General features: G+C 36.7%; 3 protein-coding genes across 10 annotated transcripts in view; 1 reads left to right on the top strand and 2 right to left on the bottom strand.

Annotated features, from left to right (window-relative positions):
- RB1 (RB transcriptional corepressor 1) overlaps nucleotides 1-24785 on the top strand; it is a 174700-nt gene that overhangs the window by 107896 nt on the left and 42019 nt on the right. The gene's annotated exons all lie outside the window — the stretch shown is intronic.
- The window catches only part of LOC100937467 (uncharacterized), a 54197-nt gene that overhangs the window by 18277 nt on the left and 11135 nt on the right, over nucleotides 1-24785 (bottom strand). For 2 of the 7 annotated variants that reach the window (XR_008512673.1, XR_008512674.1), the window contains exons 3-5: nucleotides 23161-23392; nucleotides 18976-19112; nucleotides 17860-18000 (exon numbers count right to left, since the gene is read on the bottom strand). Coding sequence is in view for 4 of the 7 variants with exons in the window: in XM_054529048.1 (XP_054385023.1) it covers nucleotides 12324-12481; nucleotides 17860-18000; nucleotides 18976-19112; nucleotides 19773-19849 (513 nt within the window). In the remaining 3 variants the exon portion in view is untranslated. Of the gene's footprint in view, nucleotides 1-10844; nucleotides 10958-12236; nucleotides 12482-17859; nucleotides 18001-18975; nucleotides 19113-19772; nucleotides 20169-23160; nucleotides 23393-24785 lie in introns of those variants that run through there. The other 5 variants (XR_008512672.1, XM_054529047.2, XM_054529046.2 and 2 more) reach the window with 5 other exon arrangements.
- Nucleotides 6294-9485, bottom strand: LOC100432438 (lysophosphatidic acid receptor 6). Its single transcript, XM_002824265.5, has one exon. It carries the CDS (start codon nucleotides 7576-7578, stop codon nucleotides 6544-6546), a length of 1035 nt encoding a protein of 344 aa, XP_002824311.1. The 5' UTR covers nucleotides 7579-9485; the 3' UTR covers nucleotides 6294-6543.

The raw sequence follows: 24785 nt of genomic DNA on the forward strand, positions 1-24785 counted from the left end.
GATATTTTATAACCTAAAATTTGTCAAATATGACAGCAAAATGAAATTTGGAAATGCAAGGACTCAGAATGTTTATCTCTTGACTGCCCTTTTGAAATGAAATTACTAGGGAATATGCTTTAATAAAATGAAAAAAGAATCCACAAAAGGGAAATCATGAGACCTAATTAAAAAACTGTCACACCAGTGCAGAGAGAAAAATGCAAAAAGTCCTAGGATGCAACAAGCCCAGAAAATGTTTGTTCCACATGAGAAATCAGATAGTTTCGTAAAGGATGCCTTCAACAACAAAATGGTTTCTTTTAGCAATTTTATAACCTCATCTAAATGGTGGGAATTTAACAAATACAGTTTAAAGTTGATAAATCAAGTAATAAGAGTAATAATGAATTTGTGTATTAACAAAAGAAAATTTGCCTTTTTTCCTCGGGCTTTTGAAGAATTTTAAGATTCATTCTAATTATTGAGACCAATTATGTGCCAAACACTAAAATAAATGAAGTTCTAGGGTGTTTTTCCCCCATCCTTGTTGGCCCATAGTTTTGACTGCATATAACAGGAGATGGCATGCACAGCCCACAGACCATAAATTTGGTTGTAACACAGCCAATTTATTCGTTTATATATTGTCTGTGGCTGCTTTCGCACTGCAGTACAGAGTTGAGAAGTTGCAGCCAGAAAGTAGAGCCTGCAAACCTAAAATATTTACTATCTACTCCTTGAGAAGAAAGTTTGTCAATACCCAATATAAAGCATTAACATGTTTCCCAAAGTTGTAACTATACAAAAAGGTATAATCTGAAAAATGTCATATTCTTTGATATTCCTTCTATCCCATTTCCAACCCCACCCTTGTTTTTTGGTTTATCTTTCCTGTGTTTCTTTTTATAAAAATAAGCAGGTATACACGTTTTATTTTGCCTTTTTCTTTTATGCTCTTTTATGCTTTTTTCATTTAACACTACCTTCTTGTGTTAAATGTATGCTCTTTTATGCTTTTTTTTCATTTAACACTACCTTCTTGTGTTAAATGTATGCTCTTTTATGCTTTTTTTCATTTAACACTACCTTCTTGTGTTAAATGTATGCTCTTTTATGCTTTTTTTTCATTTAACACTACCTTCTTGTGTTAAATGTATGCTCTTTTATGCTTTTTTTCATTTAACACTACCTTCTTGAAGTCATTCCATATCAGTTATAGAGATATTTCTCATTATTACAGCTGCATAGTACTGTATTTTGTATATATACTACAGTCTGTTCAACCAATTTCTATGATTGGACATGTATGTGTGTGTTATGTAATTGAAATTGTGTCTTGAGGATAAATAACTAGAAGTGAGAATGCTGGGTCAAAGGGTTAATGTGTGTGTGTATGTGTGTGTTAGATATTGCCAAATCCCATCCATAAGGTTTGTACTATTTTTCATTCCCACCAGAAATGTATGAAGGTAGCAATTTCTCCATGATGGCTACTGTCCAAATTTTGCCAAGTAATGACATTAAAATATTCTTCTCATCTATTATCACCATCATTTAAAAAAGAATTTCTCCCATTTTAATAAAGGAGAAAGGACAAATCAGAAGAAAAGGATAAGAAGAGCCCTTTAAATTGTATAAATGTAGTTCTTATTGTGATTATTTTTCTTTTCTTGCTGCAGACAAGTGCATCTCTACCCTGTATCAGACGAATCTTTATTTGATCATGTCTCCCTTACCTTGAAATTCTTGAGGACTTTCCACAGCTTCTCAGCCCTTAACATGGTCTTAACATGGCATATAAATATGTGTAAGATGTCAGCCCTATTTCTCCAGCCACTTTGAATGTTTTAATTCTTTCAGTATCCAAGTTCTCTCCCACAGGGCCTTTGCCTATGGTGCTTGCCTTGCCACCATTAAATAACTAGACAAGTAAAAACAAAGAAACTGGGTTCAGCCAGGTGCAGTGGCCTGCACCTGTAGTCCCAGCTGCTTGAGAGGCTGAGGTGGGAAGATTGCTTGAGCCCAGGTATTCAAGTCCAGCTTGGGCAATATAGCAAGACCTCATCTTTCTATTAAAAGAAACAAAGAAACAGGGTTCTTACCCTGGCTCTATATTAATTTGTTATGTGACATTGTGTCCGTTGTTTAGTCTTACAGTTCCTCAGTTTCCTCAGCCTAAGGTATAGTTACATCAGATGACCATCAGGCCCTTTCTGTTCTAAGTTGTGAATGTTCCAGAAGCCATTTTGATAGGACGATAATGGAACTTAGCACATTTACCCCATGGCTATTAACTGTAACTCTGCTGTAAGTATACAACACATAATTGTTTCTTACAACTATTTATTTTTTAAAATCACTTGAAATCTATTATGAGTAAACCAAGTTTTGAGAAAACTGATTATTAAATTTTTGAATTATACCCCTTCTGGGGCTCTATCTTTTGAATTCTGTTTTTAACACTGCTTTTCCAATGAAAGAGGTAATTTTCTACCCTTTTAAGAGGTTATTGTAGTAAATCTTTTGGGGGCAGGAAGACAAGAAGGTAGGAGAGGCTTAACACTATCATTTTAAGGTAATAAAAAAGAGAGAGAAGTTTGCCTGGTGTTAATCTCCTATTCATTTATTATCTGATCTGTTGCCTTGTTTAATTGACATTCTTTGTACTTTTATAAAACTATCTGACATCAAGTAAAAATGATAAAGAGAGAAAATAGAAATTTGAGAATTAGAGATTTTAGGAGTTATGTACATGTTGATCTCTGGAAAATATTGCTAAATAAGTAATGTTGTTGATCATTAAATACTCTGGTCGGTTTAGATATTAATATGTTCTACATTCTTAAGTTTGTTCATTAGTCCTTTTTAATTTGTAATTTATTTCTTAGAAGCCATGTTATAAATGGGTAATTCAGTTTTCAGGAAAGCCCCAAAAAGCTTTTTAAAAAGTTTGTTTTTGGAGTCTTTAAGATTTCATCCCTGCCTAAGCACTGTTTATAAAATTGTTTCTACACAAAAATTTATTCACAACTAAGAACATTTGTGACATTCAGAGTTGGACTGGCATTTAGGCACAAAAAAAGTTTAGGTGCTGGAAGGTAGTAATGCTTCTTCTTGGAAATAGTAATTTAATATATTGACAAAGGACAAAATACTTGGTTCATCAGGTGTCCAAAATTGTAGGACCAAAAAGCAATTGCTTCAGATTCTTGATAACTGTGTACCATTCATGAACCAAATGTTTCTCAGATGGGAATATGAAGTTTGCTCCATTTTCTATTTTGTATTTCTCAATTTAGTGACTAATTTCTTTAAATACCAATATCTATAATTAGGATTTATATTTCCAATTTACTTTTCAGCATTTTGAATGTAGAATATCAAGGTTCGTTGATAGCTCCTTAAGTAGTGTCTTTAGTTTAATTTTCTGTGAATATATTATATATAATACATATATTTTTATGCTTTTTAAAATAAACTAGGTACTTGATATTTTCTCAGTAAAGATGATTTCTAAGTTCAGAAATTATTAGGATGCTGGAAAGTCATTTTTCCACACTTGAAAAATTTTCTCAGCTTACTGTGTTCCTTTGAAGGGAGTTAATGTGGGAAGGAAGATTAGTCAAATCATCTACTGTTTTATGAAAATGTTAATAACAGTGGGCACAGTTTTTGTAGGGGGGCTTAGTGCTATCATTTTCAGGTAATCAAAAGTAAAATCATCAGAGTTCTAATATTAATATAGGTTTTTCTGAATAAAGGGGGAAGGGAAGAGAAAACCCTCAGAATATATGACTTACCACAAAGTACAACACTAGCAAAGGAAAATAAATTTTGTTCCGGTACACTTTTTTTCCATAGTTCTAGATGAGAAAACCATGTTTGTTATCTGTTATATATTGCTTTATGAAGAATCTTACAAAACTTTTGATTCATTTATCTTCATGTTGACAAGAGACATCAAAAAGTTTCTTCATGAACATAGGAATAACAACTATTTAATGACTGTTTTACTTGCATTTTAAAGTTATATTCATGCTTTGTGATCTTGCCGTAAGTTGAGATCTTTAAGCTGAGGAGAGTTCCGAGAAATCTCAAAGTTATACAATTCTCCACCCCTTTCCCCCAGATCAGTAGATTGGTAGTTGCTTCTCAACTCAGTATGTTTAAGAAAGAGTGTATTTTTATTTACTGAAGTGTAATATCAAATAAAGGAATTTCAGGTCAATGGAAGAAAACACATTTATATTATGTATATACTTCTCTTGGGATATAAAGGACCATGGTTAGTATCTTCACTAGTTTTTGGGGGTTTTTTTCTTTTCTCTCTTTTTTTTTTTTTAAGATAGGGTCTTGCTCTGTCGTCCATGCTGGAGTACAGTGGTGTGATCATATCTCACTGTAACTTGGAAATCCTGGGCTGAAGGCATTAAAGATGTATTTTGCTTTAGGTTTATCTAAAGGAAACCATGGATCCCTAAAAAAAAAACCCCACTGTTATTTTATTGAAAATGTGTTTACCTGTCTAGCAAATGATTGTGATTTTTCTGAAATCATTACAGCTCAAACCCAGAGAACAGCAAAAATCAAATTTATGTCTTAAAAGAGTTTTTTGTCCAAGTTGTATTGAGGACTTGAAAGATTAAGACAGTAGAAATCAGATAGGTTGGATGCTGAATTTAATTACATGTCCTTTTTCTTAAATAGAAGGCATTCTTTTTTAGTTAACTTTGGAGAACTGCTTGATTTTTTTTTTTTTTTTTTTTGAGATGGAGTCTCGCTCTGTCACCCGGCTGGAGTGCAGTGGCGAGATCTTGGCTCACTGCAACCTCCGACTCCTGGGTTCAAGCGATTCTCCTGCCTCTGCCTCCTGAGTAGCTGGGACTACAGGAGTGTGCCACCACACCCAGCTAATTTTTGTATTTTTAGTAGAGACGGGTTTCACCATGTTGGCCAGGAGGGTCTTGATCTCTTGACATTATGATCCACCCGCCTCAGCCACCCAAAGTGCTAGGATTACAGGTGTGAGCCACCGCACCCGGCCTGAATTTTTTTAAAAAAGGAATATGTTGGATAATAAAAAAGTTTTAGTGTACTTGGTACTTTTTTTCTAAAGTATACCTCAGAGCCAGACCCATTTTATGTTTAGCGAAATGAAAATATAGTTTTGTTTAGTTATTTGGCCTTGTAGTTTTGTTACTTTATAATGTAAGGAACTGTGTCCTTAATTAATCATTTTGACATACAATAACATCTTGCCTACTTGAAATAATGTTTTGAACTTTCCAATATTTGGCTTAAAATGGTCAGAAGAGTGAAGGAAAAGAAAATATTTACAGTCATGCATCACATAACAGCATTTTGGTCAATGACCGCATAAACGATGGTGGTCTCAAAAGATTATCATACTATATTTTTACTGTACCTTTTCTGTGTTGAGATATATTTAGATACACAAGAACCATTATTTTACAGTTGCCTACAGTATTCTTTACAGTAGCTTGCTGTATAGGTTTGTAGCCTAGAAGCAATAGGGTGTACCATATAAGCCTAGGTGTGTAATAGTGTATACCTTCTAGGGTTGTGTAAGTACACACTATGATGTTTGCACGACATAATTACCTAAGCAAGCATCATAAGCAACACGTGACTGTATATTACTTTCTAAATGCCAAGTACTATATTTTACTATCTCTGGTGTTTCTCTGACCTAACATACTTAAAACATAAGTTCTTGACTGTGATGTAAGTGCACCTTTAAAATGTACCTCTGGTAGTATTTTATTTTTTTGCTAAGTAAAAACTTAGCAAAATGACATTTTATTAGTTTTCTCCCTCTCAATTTTTGTGGCATATATCATTTTGAAATTGGGTGTGTTATATACAGAAAATCAAAATAGTCACTTCAAAGCATACCATATAGATAGCATCTGCTTTCTACAAATTGCCTACACAGACCAAACTCCCAAAATGTTATCAGTGTGTTACTGCTCAAGATCTTCCAACAATGTTAATATGTCATCATTTCTACAGAAGACTACATTTTTAGTTATATATATATTTTAAAATACTCCCAAAACATTTATTTCAAATTACTCTTCTTTCTCATTTGTTAATCATAGTTTAAGAAATATGATTAGTAGTTTTAATTCAAAATAAAAATGGTATGTTGAATAAAATATTACGTATTTAAACTTATATAAATTAGTATAAAATAATTTAGTAAATTAAATCATTTAATATAAAAAGGAATTCAAAGACATTACAGATTGTCACCACATAATTTAAATCAGTCACTTTTAGACACTAAATAACTTTAAGAGATTTTTTTAATGAAGGAACAAATCAAAATGGCTCAGAAAAATCAGATGAAGTGGATACACAAATAAAATACATGTTAATGCTTAACACATTGAATACAAATTTTCTTTATACTAAAGACTTTAAAATGTCCATGTGTTAATTTCTTTTGGAGGTGGAAAAATAGTTTGTCCAAAAAGACACTTTTCACAGTTGAAGGAACTTGAAAGTTCTGTCCCAGTGAGTCCTAATGGTTTTATTTCAGGCAGCAGATTCATTGTCAAATATCTTACTTTTTAAGGTCTGTAGGTTATGCTGAATAAAATTCTCTGCACCATGAACTTCAGAGAATCTGAAGTCACTTCTCCTGACAGACCAGTTTTTCATTTTTATTGAATTCTGAATTGTGTCCGATGTAAAGTAGTAAACTATAGGATCAAAACAACAGTTTGAAACAGCAATACAGAGAGTGATTGGGTACATTGTCCTTACTGCTGCCACTACTGAGCAATTAACAAATGTTTGTGTTCTCACAAGAGAATATAAAATAAGATTGATATTGTAAGGAACAAAACAGAAACAGAATATGATCAAATGTACAAAAATCATTTTTAAAACCTTAGTTTTGTTTATTTTGCTTCTACTTAATGTAACAGGTTTAGTTAAAGTTTTTAGCACCATACTAGAACAAGTTACATTTAAAATCAGAGGAATAAAAAATCCCACTATTTCAATGAAAATTACAATCCTTGAGAGATATGTTTTCCATGTGGCTTCTGGAAAATTTTCAAAGCAGGCTTCTGAGGCATTGTTACCCTGAGAGTGGGTAGACTGAACAAAAACGGCGGGTGCACTTCCTCCGATCACAGTTAACCACACGCCAATGCAAACAATCTTTGCATTTCTTTTGGTTCTTAGAGTCTTTGACTTAAATGGGTAGACAATTGCCAGAAATCGATCTACACTAATACAGGTTAAGAACAGAATGCTTCCGTACATGTTGGTATAAAACAGCATCACAGAAATCTTACAAAGTAAATCTCCAAATGGCCAATTCCGTGTTGTGAAGTAAAAAATCCTGAAGGGTAAAGTAAAAACAAAAAGCAAGTCTGACATTGCCAAGTTAATCATGTAAGTTGTAGTTTCATTTCGGACTTTGAGGACGCAGATGAAAATGTATATGGCAACACAATTGGATATTAACCCAAGCACAAACACCATGCTGAACATGCACCCATACAAAGTGTACTTAAAGGAGTCATTATAGAAGCAGTGGGAGCTGTTAACGCTTACCATCGTAAAGGCACGTCCAATTTTCAGTTTGGAAGCACTTTCATCAGCTGCAGTCTCCTTTGGTATTCAGATTATAACCTCTATAACCTCCAATTTATTTGCAAATTATCTGGATCTTTGGATGGTTTTATAAATATTTCCTTTTTCTCAGAAATATCCAAAAGAAACATGAAATTTGTTGCTGTAAAATTTCCGCTGGGTTCTTCAACAGGAAAATATTTTCATTTGTTAGTCTTTAGAAAATCCATGAATTCCAAGGCTCAGTTAACTGACGAGCAACCTTTAAAAAATACAGTCAACGAGGCCAACCCATAGGATTATAAATTTAAAGAAAAGCTGTGATCTGTGACCAGAATGAAACCACTTGTCTTCTAAACTTGTATTTCAGTAGTCAAGATGAATACTCCAAAGTTAATGTTTCTTTATGCCTCAGAATGTTAAGCTTAAGTTGTCAATCTTATTTTCTTTTCAGTGCAGTTTCAGAGACTTAAACATTCCCAATTTGTCCCATTTTACTTCTTGCTTCTTTTAAATGAAGTTTTCCTTTTTTGTTTTCCTGCAGTGGATCCCAGATGGTGGGTAAGCAGAAGAGTCTTTTAAAGATTCCGAAATAAATTCCCAAGCTTGTTAGCTCTTGCTGAATTGAGGCCTTTTCCTCAGTTGCCAGCTGTATCTTGAGGTCGCTTTCTCTGAAGTGAAAAAGAAAGGCTTCCTAGATTTGTAATATGACATCACAGGAAGAAGAGGCTGGGTTTGGACAAAGAAACTTTCAGCCCAGTTTGTTTGCACTTCCTTTAATCTGATAATGTGTCTGCTGGGAATATACCTAGGAGGCTTGCAAATGGTCACTGGCTATTTAACTGCGTGGTCTGCTCATTAACTCTTTTTATGTGGAAATGCCTTCTGCGGTGCTGGCAACCTCTCAGAGTTGTTTTGATTTGTTTCAGTAGTAATAATTGAAAGAAAAAAATCACTATTCAGCCTGTTCTCTTATTCGATTGTTTTCGTGTTTGGGATATGACAATTTGGAAAAGAAAATGTATATGGGTGTGTATTTATAAATTGAAATTGTTAGTGGTATCTTAACATAGCATTTCAAAGAACTGTTTAATGACTATGAAACAGGGGCCTTTAACCTTTAAGGTATAAAAAGCATTTGACTCTTGGTTTCTGAAAAATCCTCAATATTTAATTGTTATTATGAGTAGCTCTTATCCTGGGTCTCATTAGTTTTTGATAAGCAATTTTCTAACATTCTTTCCTCTTTCCTATGAAGTTGAATTAATATTTTAGAGCTGTTTAAATTTTTAAATTACTCATTTCTCCAAAGAACAAACTCAAGAATCTTTATCTTTGGTGTGGTGTTAATCTTACTTTCTAAGCACAAAATGAAGTTGCATCTTTTTAAACAAAATTTTTTTAACCTTAAATTGATTGAAATAAGGTTTAGAGAATAAAAATCCTACTACTTGGCAAAATTTTAGGTTCATGGTCTTGTCTTCCTTCTTCCTCCCAGCTCTTCCCTTAATCCCTTAATATGACATTAACTATATATTGAAATATATTTCAGATTTCATCTTCATCTAAAAGTTTCTATGAATGGTTTATATATTTATATTTAAAGTATACTCATATTTTGGGCCAGGCGCAGTGACTCACGCCTGTAATCCCAGCACTTTGGAAGGCCGAGGCAGGTGGATCACCTGAGATCAGGAGTTTGAGAGCAGCCTGGCCAACATGGCAAAACCCCATCTCTACCAAAAATACAAAATTAGCCTAGGGCAATAGTGCGTGCCTGTAGTCCCAGCTACTCAGGAGGCTGAGGCAGGACAATCGCTTGAACTTGGGAGGCAGATGTTGCAGTGAACCAAGATCAAGCCACTGCACTCCAGCCTGGGCGACAGCGAGACTATCTCAAAAAAAAAAAAAAAAAAAAAGTATACTTATATTTTAAAGACTCCAAAATAGAAGAAGAAAGTGTGTGTAAGGTGAGGGTACTGAAATGTAGGTGTTATTTCCTCAAAGATTGAGGATATCACAACCTCTATGGCACATGTTTTTCTTGTTTTAAATATCATTTTTTTCAGAAAAGGCTAGATCTAGTTATGCCTTACTGTTATTATTTTTTTAATTTGGTTTAGTTTAAGCTGAAACTCTTCCTCTTGGGTATTAAGTAATTTAAGAACAATTTGTTTTTTTTTCATAAATTACTTAGCTTAAAAATAACTTATTACAGTAACATGTTTTGTGTTGTTTTGCACCATTCTTTCACACTCAGCAATTTTTGTCATTTGTTGATGAACTATAATCTATTTCTACTGTCTGGACTAGAAAATTCATCTTATCAAATGACAAAAAAAGATGAGTATTACTTATAACCAATACTTAAAATTTTGAAGGGTTGAATATCTTTATATCACATTTGGTTTAGAAAAAATGTATGTGTGTGTTCTTATTAGAAGGCTGGTAGAAGCTGAGTGACCATTAATGAAAAAAGGAGTGGTTAATAAGCTTGTATTCTCATTGGAAAAAATTTTCTGTTAGTAGTTATGTCTTAGTGTTATTTTTTTTAATTTGGTTCAGTATGTTTTAAAAAAACCATCTTAGTAATCTTCTTTCAAATTGATAGTCTCCTCTTTAGTCATCTTTAATTAATGAAATATATGCAGTTGTATATGCTGATCTCATCCTACTTTTACTTTCATTTTGAATATGGCATTTTCTCATTCAAAGAATTAAAATGTATTAATTCTACTTAGAATATTCTTCTACATATTGTCATTACTCACTTGACTTGTTATTCACTTAAATCTTTCATCTATAGTTTTTTCTTTTCTTTTCTTTTTCTTTTTCTTTCTTTCTTTTTTTTTTTTTTTCCTCACTCTGTTGCCCAGGCTGGAGTGCAGTGGTGCGATCTTGTCTTACTGCAACCTCTGCCTCCCAGATTCCAGCGATTTTCCCACCTCAGCCTCCCGAGTAGCTGGGATTACGGGCACCTGCCACCACACCCAGCTAATTTTTGTATTTTTAATAGAGATAGGGTTTCACCATGTGGCCAGGCTGGTCTTGAACTCCTGACCTCAAGTCATCCACCCACTTCGGCCTCCCCAAGTGCTGGGATTCCATGTGTGAGCCACTGTGCCCGGCCTGTTCATCTATAGTTTTTCAATGTTTGAGTTACTGGGGCTTAAAAATGGATAGATCACTATTTGTTGAATTAGGCTTTTCATTATTATCAGTATCATAGTAAATGTTTGTATAATTCTTACCACAATTCTTGGTTCTTTGTAGATGATTCTCACATGTTTGCTGATGAGTGAATCATAAACTTGAATTTTGTTGCAAGTTGTTTCTACTGAGGAAGAGCCGTAGCAGAGGGACTCTTTCAACAGGAAGAAGATAATTGAATACTGCATTTTTTCCAGATATTAAATTTGGCTTCTAATTAAGGAACCAAAGGGGAATTTAGAAACTTTGAAAAATTCTTAGGTTAGAATTGGAAAAATACAGAGTAACTACTTGCAAAGGGAAGTAATGAATCCATATAATCAATTATATTTAATAGATACTTTTATATTTGATAAACTCAGGCAAACTGGTATTTTAATGTGGATCTCTACACTTCTGGAACTTAACTCTGAGAATCAACTTATTTCTTATATGGATTTTTTGGGGGGAGCGAAAATTAAACAGAGCCAGATAGATGTTAAAATGGTGAACACAGGAACAGCTGGAGTCTGCAGCTCCCAGCGAGATCAATGCAGAAGGTGGGTGATTTTTCTATTTCCAACTGAGGTACCCAGCTCATCTCATTGAGGCTGGTTAGACAGGGGGTGCAGCCCATGGAAGGCGAGCCAAAGAAGGGTGGGGCATCGCCTTACACGGGAAGTGCAAGGGGCCAGGGAACTTCCTCCCCTAACCAAGGGAAGCCATGAGGGAATGTGCCATGAGGAACGGTGCATTCCAGCCCAGACTCTATGCCTTTTCCGTGATCTTCACAACCCTCAGACCAGGCAATTCCCTCGGGTGCCTACACCACCCAGGCCCTGGGTTTCAAGCACAAAACTGGGCAGCCATTTGGGCAGACACCGAGCTAGCTGCAGAATTTTTTCTTTTTCATACTCCAGTGGCACCTGAAACACCAGTGAGACAGAACTGTTAACTGCTCTGGAAAGGGGGCTGAAGCCCGGGAGCCAAGTGGTCTAGCTCAGTGGATCCCACCCCCACAGAGCCCAGCAAGCTAAGATCCACTGGCTTGAAACTCTCACTGCCAGCACAGGAGTCTGAAGTCGACCTGGGATGCTGGAGCTTGGGAGGAGGGGCATCTGCCATTACTGAGGCTTGAGTAGGTGGTTTTCCCCTCACAGTGTAAGCAAAGCTGCCAGGAAGTTTGAACTGGGTGGAGCCCACTGCAGCTCACCAAAGCCACTGTAGCCCAACTGCCTCTCTAGAGTCCTCCTCTCTGGGCAGGGCATCTCTGAAAAAAAGGCAGCAGCCCCAGTCAAGGGCTTATAGATAAAACTGCCATCTCCCTGGGACAGAGCACCTGGGGGAAGGGTGCTATGGGGTGGCTATTGGTGCAGCTTCAGCAGACTTAAACGTTCCTGCCTGCTGGCTCTGAAGAGAGCAGCAGATCTCCCAGGGCAGTGCTCAAGCTCTGCTAAGGGACAGACTGCCTCCTCAAGTGGGTCTCTGACCCCCATGCCTCCTGACTAGGAAACACCTCCCAGCAGGAATCGACAGACAACTCATACAGGAGAGCTCCAGCTGCCATCTGGTGGATGCCCCTCTGGGACAAAGCTTCCAGAGGAAGGAACAGGCAGCAATCTTTGTTGTTCTGCAACCTCTGCTGGTGATATCCAGACAAACAGGGTCTGGAGTGGACCTCCAGCAAATTCCAGCAGACCTGCAGCAGAGGGGCCTGAGTGTTAGAAGGAAAACTAACAAACAGAAATGAATAGCATCAACATCAACAAAAAAGATTTCCACACAGAAACCCCATTTGAAGCGAAGACCAAAGGTAGATAAATCCATGAAGATGAGGAAAAACCAGCGCAAAAAGGCTGACAATTCCAAAAACCAGAATGCCTTTTGTCTTCCAAAGAATCACAACTCCTCGCCAGCAAGGGAACAAAACTGGACAGAGAATGAGTTTGATGAATTGACAGAAGTAGGCTTCAGAAGGTGGGTAATAACAAACTCCTCCAAGCCAAAGGACCATGTTCTAACCCAATGCAAGGAAGCTAAAAACCTTGAAAAAAGGTTAGAGGAATTGCTACCTAAAATAACCAGTTTAGAGAAGAACATAAATGACCTGATGGAGCTGAAAAACACAGCACAAGAACTTCGTGAAGCATACGCAAGTATCAACAACCAAAGCAGAAGATAGGATATCAGAGATTGAAGATCAACTTTATGAAATAAAGTGTGAAGACAAGATTAGAGAAAAAAGAATGAAAAGAAACGAACAAAGCCTCCAAGAAATAGGGGACTATGTGAAAAGACCAAACCTGTGTTTGATTGATGTACCTGAATGTGACAGGGAGAATGGAACCAAGTTGGAAAACACTCTGCAGGATATTATCCAGGAGAACTTCCCCAACCTAGCAAGACAGGCCAACATTCAAATTCAGGAAATACAGAGAACACCACAAAGATACTCCTCTAGAAGAGCAACCCCAAGACACATAATCGTCAGATTCACCAAGGTTGAAATGAAGGAAAAAATGTTAAGAGCAGCCAGAGAGAAAGGTCGGGTTACCTACAAAGGGAAGCCCATCAGACTAATAGTGGATCTCTCTGCAGAAACCCTACAGGCCAGAAAAGAGTGGGGGCCAATATTCAACATTCTTAAAGAAAGGAATTTTCAACCCAGAATTTTGTATCCAGCCAAACTAAGCTTCATAAGTGAAGGAGAAATAAAATCCTTTACAGACAAGCAAATGCTGAGAGATTTTGTCACCACCAGGCCTGCATTACCAGAGCTCCTGAAGGAAGCACTAAATATGGAAAGGAAAAATTGGTCCCAGCCACTGCAAAAACATACCAAACTGTAAAGACCATCAACACTATGAAGAAACTAATGGGCATCAACTAATGGGCAAACTAAATGGCTAGCATCATAATGACAGGATCAGATTCACATATAACAATATTAACCTTAAAAGTAAATGGGCTAAGTGCCACAATTAAAAGACACAGACTGGCAAGTTGGATAAAGAGTCAAGACCCATCAGTGTGCTGTATTCAGGAGACTCATCTCACGTGCAAAGACACGTGCTCAAAATAAAGGAATGGAGGAAGATTTACCAAGCAAATGGAAAGCAAAAAAAAAAAAAAAAAAAAAAAAAAAGGGGTTGCAATCCTAGTCTCTGATAAAACAGACTTTAAACCAACGAAGATCAAAAAGGACAAGAAGGGCATTACATAATGGTAAAGGGATCAATGCAACAAGAAGAGCTAACTATCCTAAGTATGTATGCACCCAATACAGGAGCACCCAGATTCATAAAGCAAGTCCTTAGAGACCTACAAAGAGACTTAGACTCCCACACAATAATAGTGGCAGACTTTAACACCCACTGTCAATATCTGACAGATCAATGAGACAGAAAATTAACAAGGATATTCAGGACTTGAACTCAGCTCTGGACCAAGCAGACTGAATAGACATCTACAGAACTCTCCACCCCAAATCAACAGAATAGACATTCTTCTTAGCACCACATCACACTTATTCTAAAACTAACCACGATTGGAAGTAAAACACTCCTCAACAAATGCAAAACAATGGAAATCATAACACAGTCTCTGAGACCTCAGTGCAATCAAATTAGAACTCAGGATTAAGAAACTCACTCAAAACTGCACAACTGCACGGAAACTGAACAACCTGTTCCTGAATGAATACTGGGAAAATAATGAAATTAAGGCAGAAACAAAGAAGTTCTTTGAAACCAATGAGAACCAAGACACAACATACCCAAATCTCTGGGACACAGCTAAAGCAATGTTTAGAGGGAAGTTTATAGCACTAAATGCCCACAGGAGAAAGCAGAAAAGATGTAAAATTGACACCCTAACATCACAATTAAAAGAACTAGAGAAGCAAGAGCAAAGTAATTCAAAAGGTAGCAGAAGATAAGAAATAACTAAAGTCAGAGCAGAACTGAAGGAGATAGAAACATGAAAAACCCTTCAAAAAATAAATGAATCCAGGAGCTGGTTTTTTGAAAAGATTAACAAAATAGATAGAACACTAGCCAGGCTAATGAAGAAAAGAGAGAAGAATCAAACAGACACAATAAAAAAATGCTAAAGGGGATATCACCACTGATCCCACAGAAATACAAACTACCATCAGAGAATACTATAAACATCTCTACGCAAATAATCTAGAAAATCTAGACAAAATGGATAAATTCCTGGACACATACACCCTCCCAAGAGTAAACCAGGAAGAAGTCGAATCCCTGAATAGACCAATAACAAGTTCTGAAATTGAGGCAGTAATTAATAGCCTACCAACCAAAAAAAACCCAGGAGCAGATGGATTCACAGCTGAATTCTGCCAGAGGTACAAAGAGGAGCTGATACTATTCCTTCTGAAACTATTCCAAACAATAGAAAAAAAGAGAGTCCTCTTTAACTCATTTTATAAGCCAAGCATCATCCTGATACCATAACCTGGCAGAGACACAACAAAAAAAGAAAATTTCGGCCAATATCCTTGATGAATATCGATGTGAAAACCCTCAATAAAATACTGGCAAACCAAATCCGTAGCACATCAAAAAGCTTATCCACCACAAACAAGTCGGCTTCATCCCTGGGATGCAAGGCTGGTTCAACATATGCAAATCAATAAACATAATCCATCACATAAACAGAACCAAAGACAAAAACCACATGATTATGTCAATAGGTGCAGAAAAGGCCAGCGATGAAATTCAACACCGCTTCATGCTAAAAACTCTCAATAAACTTCATATTGATGGAACGTATCTCAAAATAATAAGAGCTATTCATGGCAGACCCACAGCCAATATCATACTGAATCGGCAAAAGCTGGAAGCATTCCCTTTGAAAACTGGCACAAGACAAGGATGCTCTCTCTCACCACTCCTATTCAACATAGTATTGGAAGTTCTGTTCAGGGCAATCAGAAAAGTGGAAGAAATAAAGCATATTCAAACAGGAAGAGAGGAAATTAAATTGTCTCTGTTTGCAGAGACAATGATTATCTATTTAGAAAACCCCATTATCTCAGCCCAAAATCTCCTTAAGCTGATAAGCAACTTCAGCAAAGTCTCAGGATACAAAATTAATGTGCAGAAATCACAAGTATTCCTCTACAACAATAATAGACAGAGCCAAATCATGAGTGAACTCCCATTCACAATTGCTACAAAGAGAATAAAATACCTAGGCATACAACATACAAGGGATGTGAAGGACATCTTCAGGGAGAACTACAAACTTCACTGCTCAAGGAAATAAAGAGGACACAAACAAATGGAAGAACATTCCATGCTCATGGATAGGAAGAATCAATCTTGTGAAAATGGCCATACCGCTCAAAGTAATTTATAGATTCAATGCTATCCCTATCAAGCTACCATTGACTTCTTTATAGAATTAGAAAAAACTACTTTAAATTTCATATGGAACCAAAAAAAGCCCATATAGCCAAGACAATCCTAAGCAAAAAGAACAAAGCTGGAGGCATCATGCTACCTGACTTCAAACTATACTACAAGGCTACAGTAACCAAAACAGCATGGTCTTGGTACCAAAACAGATATATTGACCAATGGAACAGAAGAGAGGTCTCAGAAATAATGCCACATATCTACAACCATCTCAACTTTGACAAACCTGACAAAAACAAGCACTGGGCAAAGGATTCCCTGTTTAATAAATGGTGTTGGGAAAACTGGCTAGCCATGTGCAGAAAACTGAAACTGGACCCCTTTCTTACACCTTATACAAAAATTAACTCAAGTTGGATTAAAGAGTTAAATGTAAGACCTAAAGCCATGAAAACCCCGGAAGAAAACCTAGGCAATACCATTCAGGACATAGGCATGGGCAAAGACTTCATGACCAAAGCACCAAAAGCAATGGTAACAAAAGCCAAAATTGACAAATGGGATCTAATTAAAGTAAAGAGCTTCTGCACAGCAAAAGAAACTATCATCAGAGTGAACAGGCAACCTACAGAATGGGAGAAAATTTTTGCGATCTATCCATCTGACAAAGGGCTAAAGTCCAGAATCTACAAGGAACTTAAATAAATTTACAGGAAAAAAGCAAACAACTCCATCAAAAAGTGGGTGAAGCATATGAACAGACACTTCTCAAAAGAAGACATTTATGTGGCCAACAAGCATATGAACAAAAGCTCATCATCAGTGGTCATTAATGAAATGCAAATCAAAACCACAATGAGATACCATCTCACACCAGTTAGAATGGCAATCATTAAAAAGTCAGGAAACAACAGATGCTGGAGGGGATGTGGAGAATTAGGAATGCTTTTACACTGTTGGTGGGAGTGTAAATTAGTTCAACCATTGTGGAAGACAGTGTGGTGATTCCTCAAGGATCTAGAACCAGAAATACCATTTGACCCAGCAAGCCCATTACTGGGTATATACCCAAAGGATTATAAATCATTCTACTATAAAGACACATGCACACATATGCTTATTGCAGCAGTATTTACAATAGCAAAGACTTGGAACCCACCCAAATGCCCATCAATGATAGACAGGATGAAGAAAATGTGGCACATATATACCATGGAATACTATGCAGCCATGAACAAGGATGAGTTTGTGTCCTTTGCAGGGACATGGATGAAGCTGGAAACCATAATTTTCAGCAAACTAACACAGGAACAGAAAACCAAACACTACATGTTCTCACTCATAAGTGGGAACTGAACAATGAGAACACATGGACACAGGGAGGGGAACATCACACATGGGGGCCTGTCGGGGTGGGGGGTTAGAGGAGGGATAACATTAGGAGAAATACTTAACGTAGATGACGGGTTGATGGGTGCAGCAAACCGCCATGGCACGTGTATACCTATGTAACAAACCTGCACGTTCTGCACATGTATCCCAATACTTGAAGTATAATACTTTTAAAAAATGGTGAAGACAAGCCTTTTTTTAGGACTGTTGCCATAATAACCTTGTAGACTGATTTGAAATATAGTGTATCAGCTTTGGCAACATAGGGAAACCCTGTCTCCATAAAAAATTTAAAAATTACCTGGGTGTGGTGATGTGAACCTGTGGTCCCAGCTGGTTGGGAGGCTGAAGTGGGAGGATTGTTTGAGCCTAGGAGGTTGAGACTGCAGTGAGCTTTGATTGTACCGCTGCACTTCAGCCTGGTGACAGATCAAGACCTTGTCTAAAAAAAACAAAAAGGAAAGAATATAGCCTACATATACAACCAATTCAAAATATAGTGAATCTTGGCCAGGATCTATGGTTCACACCTATAATCACAACACTTTGGGAGGCTGAGATGAGAGGATCACTTGAGACCAGGATTTCAAGACCAGCCTAGGCAACATAGTGACACCCTGTTTCAAAAAATTAGCCAGGTGTGGTGGTGTGCACCTGTAGTCCTGGTTACTAGGGAGGCTGAGGTGGGTGGATCACTTGAGCCTAGAAGATTGAGGCTGCATTGAGCTATGATTGTACCATTTTACTCCAGCCTGAGTGACAGAGAGGCCTGTTCTCAAATAAATAAGTAAATAAATAAAAAGAATGAAATAGAGTGAATTTCATTATGTAATGCATCGGTTTTTAAAATTTAATGACATCTGATTCTGATTCTTTGAGTACTTTCACTGCTTAAGCTGCTGGGTTGGGTTTTTGTTTTTGTTTTTTTGAGACAGAGTCTTGCTCTGTCGTTCAGGCTGGAGTGCAGTGGCACGATCTCGGCTCACTGCAACCTCCGCAGGTTGGGTTTTTTCACTCTCAGGTATAATAGATCAAGGAGTCACCTTCCATTCTTTATGTTTAAGGATTTCTGATTTTTGAAACAGATTGCACAAGAAACATGTATAAGATTAAATATTTTGTAAAAGGCTTCCCTTTATGTTTCAATAGCATTCTTCTTTAAAAAATCTATTTTTTTCCACAATAAGACACCGTGTTCTTTTACTATAAAATTGATCAAAGAGGAATCGATTAAAACTTTAAAGAATTCTCTCATTAAAAGTTTTGAAGGCCATAATTGAAATTGTACATAACATTGAGAACAGGGGATATGCAAAAAAAAAGAAAAAGATCAGATGAGAGAGTATGTGAGACTTAAAACAGAAATAAATTCATTTAAGTTCAAAAGAAAGTGTGAGCCAGGCATAGTGGTACACACCTGTAGTCGAAGCTACTCTAGAGGCTGAGACAAGAGGATCACTTAAGGCCACAGGAGTTTGGGGCTTCATTGCTCTTTGATGACACCTGTGAATAGCCACAGCACTCCAGCCTGGGCAACATAACGAGACACTGTCTCTTAAAAGAAGAAAGAAAGAAAAAAGTATGAAACATTGATATTTTAAAATTTAAAAAGAATTATTCTAAACTTACTTTAGTCATTTTGCATGCAGCAAATGTTTGTCATGGTGAAATGTGACTTCCATCCCTTAATTTACACTTATGAAAAAAGCAGTTTTCTCATTTGGGATTCTTTTGATGCTCATTATGATAAAATTTTCTATTTAGGTATAGAAACAAATAAACCATTTTCAATTTGAGAAATGAACATTTGTAATTTATGTTGACAGAATATATTTATTTTCTATAAAAAGATCTTTCAGCCTAAGGAGAAAAAATCTTAAATTCTAGACTAGTATTACCATAAGTCTATTGGTATCATTTCGAAGTGATTTACCTTCCTTTCATTATTGTAAACACTTAATACTTTATGTTACTTTTTACCAGAATGTGAGTCATCTACCCAAGTTCAAAGAGTTGAACCAACTTTTATAGAGTTGGATGGGAGTAGAAGAGGAAAGATTTAAAGGGTGATGAATGATGATTAGAGCAAAGTAAAAGTTGATGGGAATGATGGTTGAAGCAGGTTCAAACAAGTAGGGAAAGGAAATCAAGAGGAGTGAAAATGTTATTGTGGTAAGATTTAAAACTTGAATAAGCATATTTATCTGTGCATACACTTGAGTTGTCCCTTCTTCCTTATCTTTTTTTCCGAGTTCTCTTGTTGCTTCTTCATCTCCAACTCTTAGAATCATATCACGTCTTTTCTATGGAGTCTTCTTAATCTCATCAGTTCCTTTTCTGTACTTCCACAGTACTTAGTTTGCCTTTTAAGACATATTCGTGCAATTCAATTAAGAATGAAAAACAAAGCCATGTGTGGTGACTCATGCAAGTAATCCAAGCACTTTGGGAGGCCAAGGCAGGCAGACCTTTTGAGGTCAGGAGTTCGAAACCAGCCTGGCCAACATGGTGAAACTCTGTCTACTAAAAATACAAAAAAGTTATCCAGGTGTGGTGGCTTACACCTGTAATCCCAGCTACTCAGAAGGCTAAGGCAGGAGAATTGCTTGAACCCAGGAAGCAGAGTTTGCAGTGACGGAGATCATGCCACTGCACTCCAGCCTGGGTGACAGAGCAAGACTCTGTCTCAAAAAAAAAAAAAAAAAAAAAAGAATACAAAACAAAGAAATAATTGCAATACAAGATATAACAACAGCTATTAGTAACACAGACATGAGAATCTACGAATTTAGTAAAGAGCTTCTTGAGGAGATGATGTGTAATAAAGGCTAGGCTTTACAGTTGAATACAAATTTTAAATTTCAGGTCTTGAAGGCTAGAGCCATTCCTGGTAATAATGTCCCATTAATATAGTCATGTTGCCTTTCTCATCCAAAAACACAGAAAACTATTTGAGTGACTATTTTCTCCATTCTCTGAAGGATGCTCTGTAACCTAGTCCTACTCTGAATTCCTGGAAGATGTTAATTCTTCACATACAATATATGCCTTGTGGCATAAAGGCTGAATTTGGTCATAAAACCTTAGTTGGGAAAGGCTAGGTAGGTTGTAGCTTTCAAAAATTTTTCACCTACTCTAGAAGCTGCAAAGTGTAATGAAAGGACCAGTTTCACTAGGTGTTAAGTGACCTGGATTCTAATCCAAGTTACTAAAAATTAATGTGCGTCTCCTGAGCCCCACCTACTCAGGAGGCAGAGGTGGGAGGATCTCTTGAGCCCAGGAATTCCAGTCTAGCCTGGGCAATATACAGAGACCTCAACTCTCAAAGGAAAAAAAAATGACATGACCTTGAGCAAATAATTTAGCTTCTCTGTTGTATATTTGTAAAAGGAGAGTATTAAATTAGACCTATAGAATTCTTTTCAGCTCTTAGCTTTCTATCTAATTTAGTCTCCACACTAATTTTGAATGACAGAAAGAACATATGTTATTGTCTCAATTTTACAGACCAAGAAACTAAAATTCAGAGAAGTTGTGACTTGCTTAGGATTACAAAGTGATTATTGGCGGAGAATGACGAAGTCAAAACTAAAAACTGGGTCCTCACAAGAAATACCCAACCCAGTTCCTTATACATGTTTGTCTAATGAAAGAATACAACTCAGTGAGTGCATGCATAAAGGGATAATAGAAAGCACTGTGACCTAGAGATCCAGAATCCTTGATTTCTAAATTTTGACCTTACCTTGGGCAAACTCTGCCCTGAACTTTAAGATGGATATGACATGCCCTTTTGACCTTATGAAGAGTTTTCAGAATAAAATGAAATGAAAACATATTTTGAATGTAAAACTCTAAAAAGATACTATTATAGATGACATCACCTATAATATCTTAACTTTATAGAAATAAAGGTTATGTTGTGGGAAAACATGGAACAATAAGATTTGTTTTGTTTTCTTGACCAGATAGAATGCCTGTGCGCTGTCAGATAAAGAACTGATCATGTGATGCATTTGGTATGCCTTTGTTAGCACTGCTAATGTACAGCCAATTTAAATCAAATAGACATAGGCTTTGCTTATAAAAACCACATATATTTCTAAGTTAGTTTGCTTAGTGGTTAACACGTTGCATATTGCATTAGTCTTAATATCCTCTAATGTTGGAGCTAGCACTAGATCCTAGAAATTCAGAATAAAAGTCCACCTTACCCCTGTTACAACTAGTCATTCGTCTTCTTTGGTATATAGTTTAGCTCTCCTTCCAGTCACTCAAGTACAACTTAGGAAACTAAAACCATAGCTGATTATTGCTGGAGCAGGAGCTCGAATTCTAGTTTCTTGACTTCTAGTCAAATGTTCTCATTGTAACAGGTAGCTGTCACCCTTTTTTTCTTACTGATGTTGTGCTAGTTTGTTCTTGCATTGCTGTAAAGAAATAACTGAGATTGGGTAATTTATAAAGAAAAGAGTAGGGTTTAGTTGGCTCACGGTTCTTCAGGCTGTACAGGAAGCATGGCACCAGCATCTCTTCAGCTTCTGGTGAGTCCTGAGGAAGCTTATATTAATGGCAGAAGTCGGAGGGGGAACAGGCATGTCACATGGTGACAACAGGAGCAAGAGGAAGGAGGAGGTCCCATACACTTTTTAAACAAGCAGATCTCTTGTGAACTAACTGAGTGAGAGCTCAGTTATCACCAAGGGGGTGGTGCTAAACCATTCATGAGGGATCCACCCCCCTGATGTAGTCATCTTCTACCAAACCTCACCTCCAGCATTGGGGATCACATTTCAACACGAGATTTGGAAGGGACAAACATTCAAACCGTATCAGACATAAAATAGGAAACTTCGTCCATAGCTTAGGTAAATATTAAGCAAAGAACTTTCTCTTTAAATGAGTAAGCTATATAGACTTTTTAAAACACTAAATTCTACCATTATGATAGAAATTTAAGATTAAGAGATTTTAGACATTTTCATCCTTCTGTAGATTAAAATCGTATGATGACCATCCTTCACTTTTAGCTTCATCTTTATTTATGTAAAAAGTTTGCATTTGTACATAGTAATGTGCCAAGTTTTATACAAAAGCAGGAAATATCTCTGCTGCTTTCAAATAATTAGAACAAGGGTTTTCTGTGAATAGTAAATTTAACACCTTCCAGCATAGATTATTATCAGAAATCCAAGTACTCTTCAGTTAAAGTAAACACTTATTGACTTGTATCTTTTACCTATTACTGAAGGGTAGAAGTTGAAAAGGATTGGTCTCTCGGGATGCTCCTGGAAGCTGCATGCTTGTGGCTGTAAAGCTATTCTCTGATATACCTGAATTCTTTTGCTCCCAGTAGTGAAATTGTGTGTGTATTAAAAGTTTAAGCATTGTTTACTCCCAGATTTATATTTGCTGGTTTTTCATATTATTGTAATGTTATAAAATTGAAGTGCAAAAAAGGGTTGTTTTAGTCAAACCAAGTTCGGTGCTTTGAAATGACTCAGAGGCAAGTTGCAGAAAATATTGTAGAGTTAGATGTAGAAAAGATATGAGGGGGCAACGTAAGAAACTAGAAAGGATTGCTAGGTGCAGTGACACATACCTGTAGTCCCAGCTATTCTGTAGGCTGAGGTGGGAAGATCACTGGAGCCCAGGAGTTCTGGGCTGTGCGCTATGCTGATCAGGTGTCCACACTAAATTCTGCATCAATATGGTGACCTCCCAGGAGCAGGGGACCACCAGGTTGCCTAAGGAGGGGCGAACCCGCCCAGGTCGGAAAGTAGAAGGATTGTGTCTCTAGGCCTCAGTCTCCTTTGCATTTTTATGTCCTCACCCTGCACATAGTGAAAATCATAAACCCACATTACTGGTGTGGTTTATAGAAGAAAAACAACTTAGAACTAAAAAAAACCAAAAAACCTTGACCTTTACGTAAAGAGATTTTCAAATGAATATACTTTTTGTGTTTTTAAAATTAAAATGTTATACGGAATTATGTATATTATTTTAAAAGGATTTCCTGCTTAGCTTTTTAAATTAACTGGTGCCAATCTCTCAAATAAGACAACTTATGTACCAGCAATAATCAACTGGAAAATGTAATGAAAAATATTCAATTTAGAGCAATAACAAATAGTATAAAATACCTTAGGAATAAGCTTAATAGGCAAAGTGCTGGATGTAGATGAAAACAATGCAAAAGACTACAAAACTTTAATAAAGGCCATAAGAGAACACTTGAACATGTGCCAGGCAGTTTTCCTGGGACAAATCTATACATTTAATGCCATTCCAGTAAAAATCTCAGTATGTTTTCAGTGCATGTTTTTACAAGTTTGTTCACCTGTAGATACTGTGGGTTATATTGCCTAGCAGTTTCATTTCCAAGAAAAAAATCCCTTCCTAATTTGCATTCTCCACACCTTCACCCAAACCAGATTATTATTAGACTTTTAACAGGTCAAAGTAGTATCTTGTTTAGTTTGCATTTCTTTAGTTATAAGGAGTCCAGAAATAATCCCATACTCAGGGGAACTTAATGTATGATAATTTATCCACTTCAAATCAGTGGAGAAAATTCAGGATAATTCAGTAAATGCTCATGAGTTATCAGGATAGCAATTTGAAAAAAAGAGGTAGACTTTGACTTATTCTTTATACCAAAATAAATTCTAGCTAGATCAATAATCTCAATAAAAAATGACTTCATTTAAAAAATGACTCCATATAAGTTCTGGAAAAAAATGAGCACGTTAGAAAAATAACAGTAGAGGCCAGGCACTGTGGCTCATGCCTATAATCCCAGCACTTCAGGAGGCGAGACAGGTGGGTCATCTGAGGTCAGGAGTTTGACACCAGCCTAGCTAACATGGTGAAACCCCGTCTCTACTAAAAATACAAAAATTAGCTGGGCATGGTGGCACGTGCCTGTAGTCCCAGATACTCGGGAGGCTGAGGCAGGAGAATGGCTTGAACCCAGGGGGCGGAGGTTGCAGTGAGCCGAGATTGTGCCACTGCACTCTAGCCTGGGTGACAGAGCGAGACTCCATCTCAAAAACAAAAAAAACCCAAAAAACAAAAAACAGTAGAGGCCTGCTGTGGCTCACACCTGTAATCCCAGCAAAGAGGCTGAAGCAGAAGGATTGATTTCTGGAGCCCAGGAGTTTGGGGCTGCAGTAGGCCATGCCACTGTACTTCAGCCTGGGTGACAGCCCAACTCTAACAATT

The sequence above is a fragment of the Pongo abelii genome, chromosome 14, assembly GCF_028885655.2.
Source record: "Pongo abelii isolate AG06213 chromosome 14, NHGRI_mPonAbe1-v2.0_pri, whole genome shotgun sequence".
Taxonomy (NCBI): domain Eukaryota; kingdom Metazoa; phylum Chordata; class Mammalia; order Primates; family Hominidae; genus Pongo; species Pongo abelii.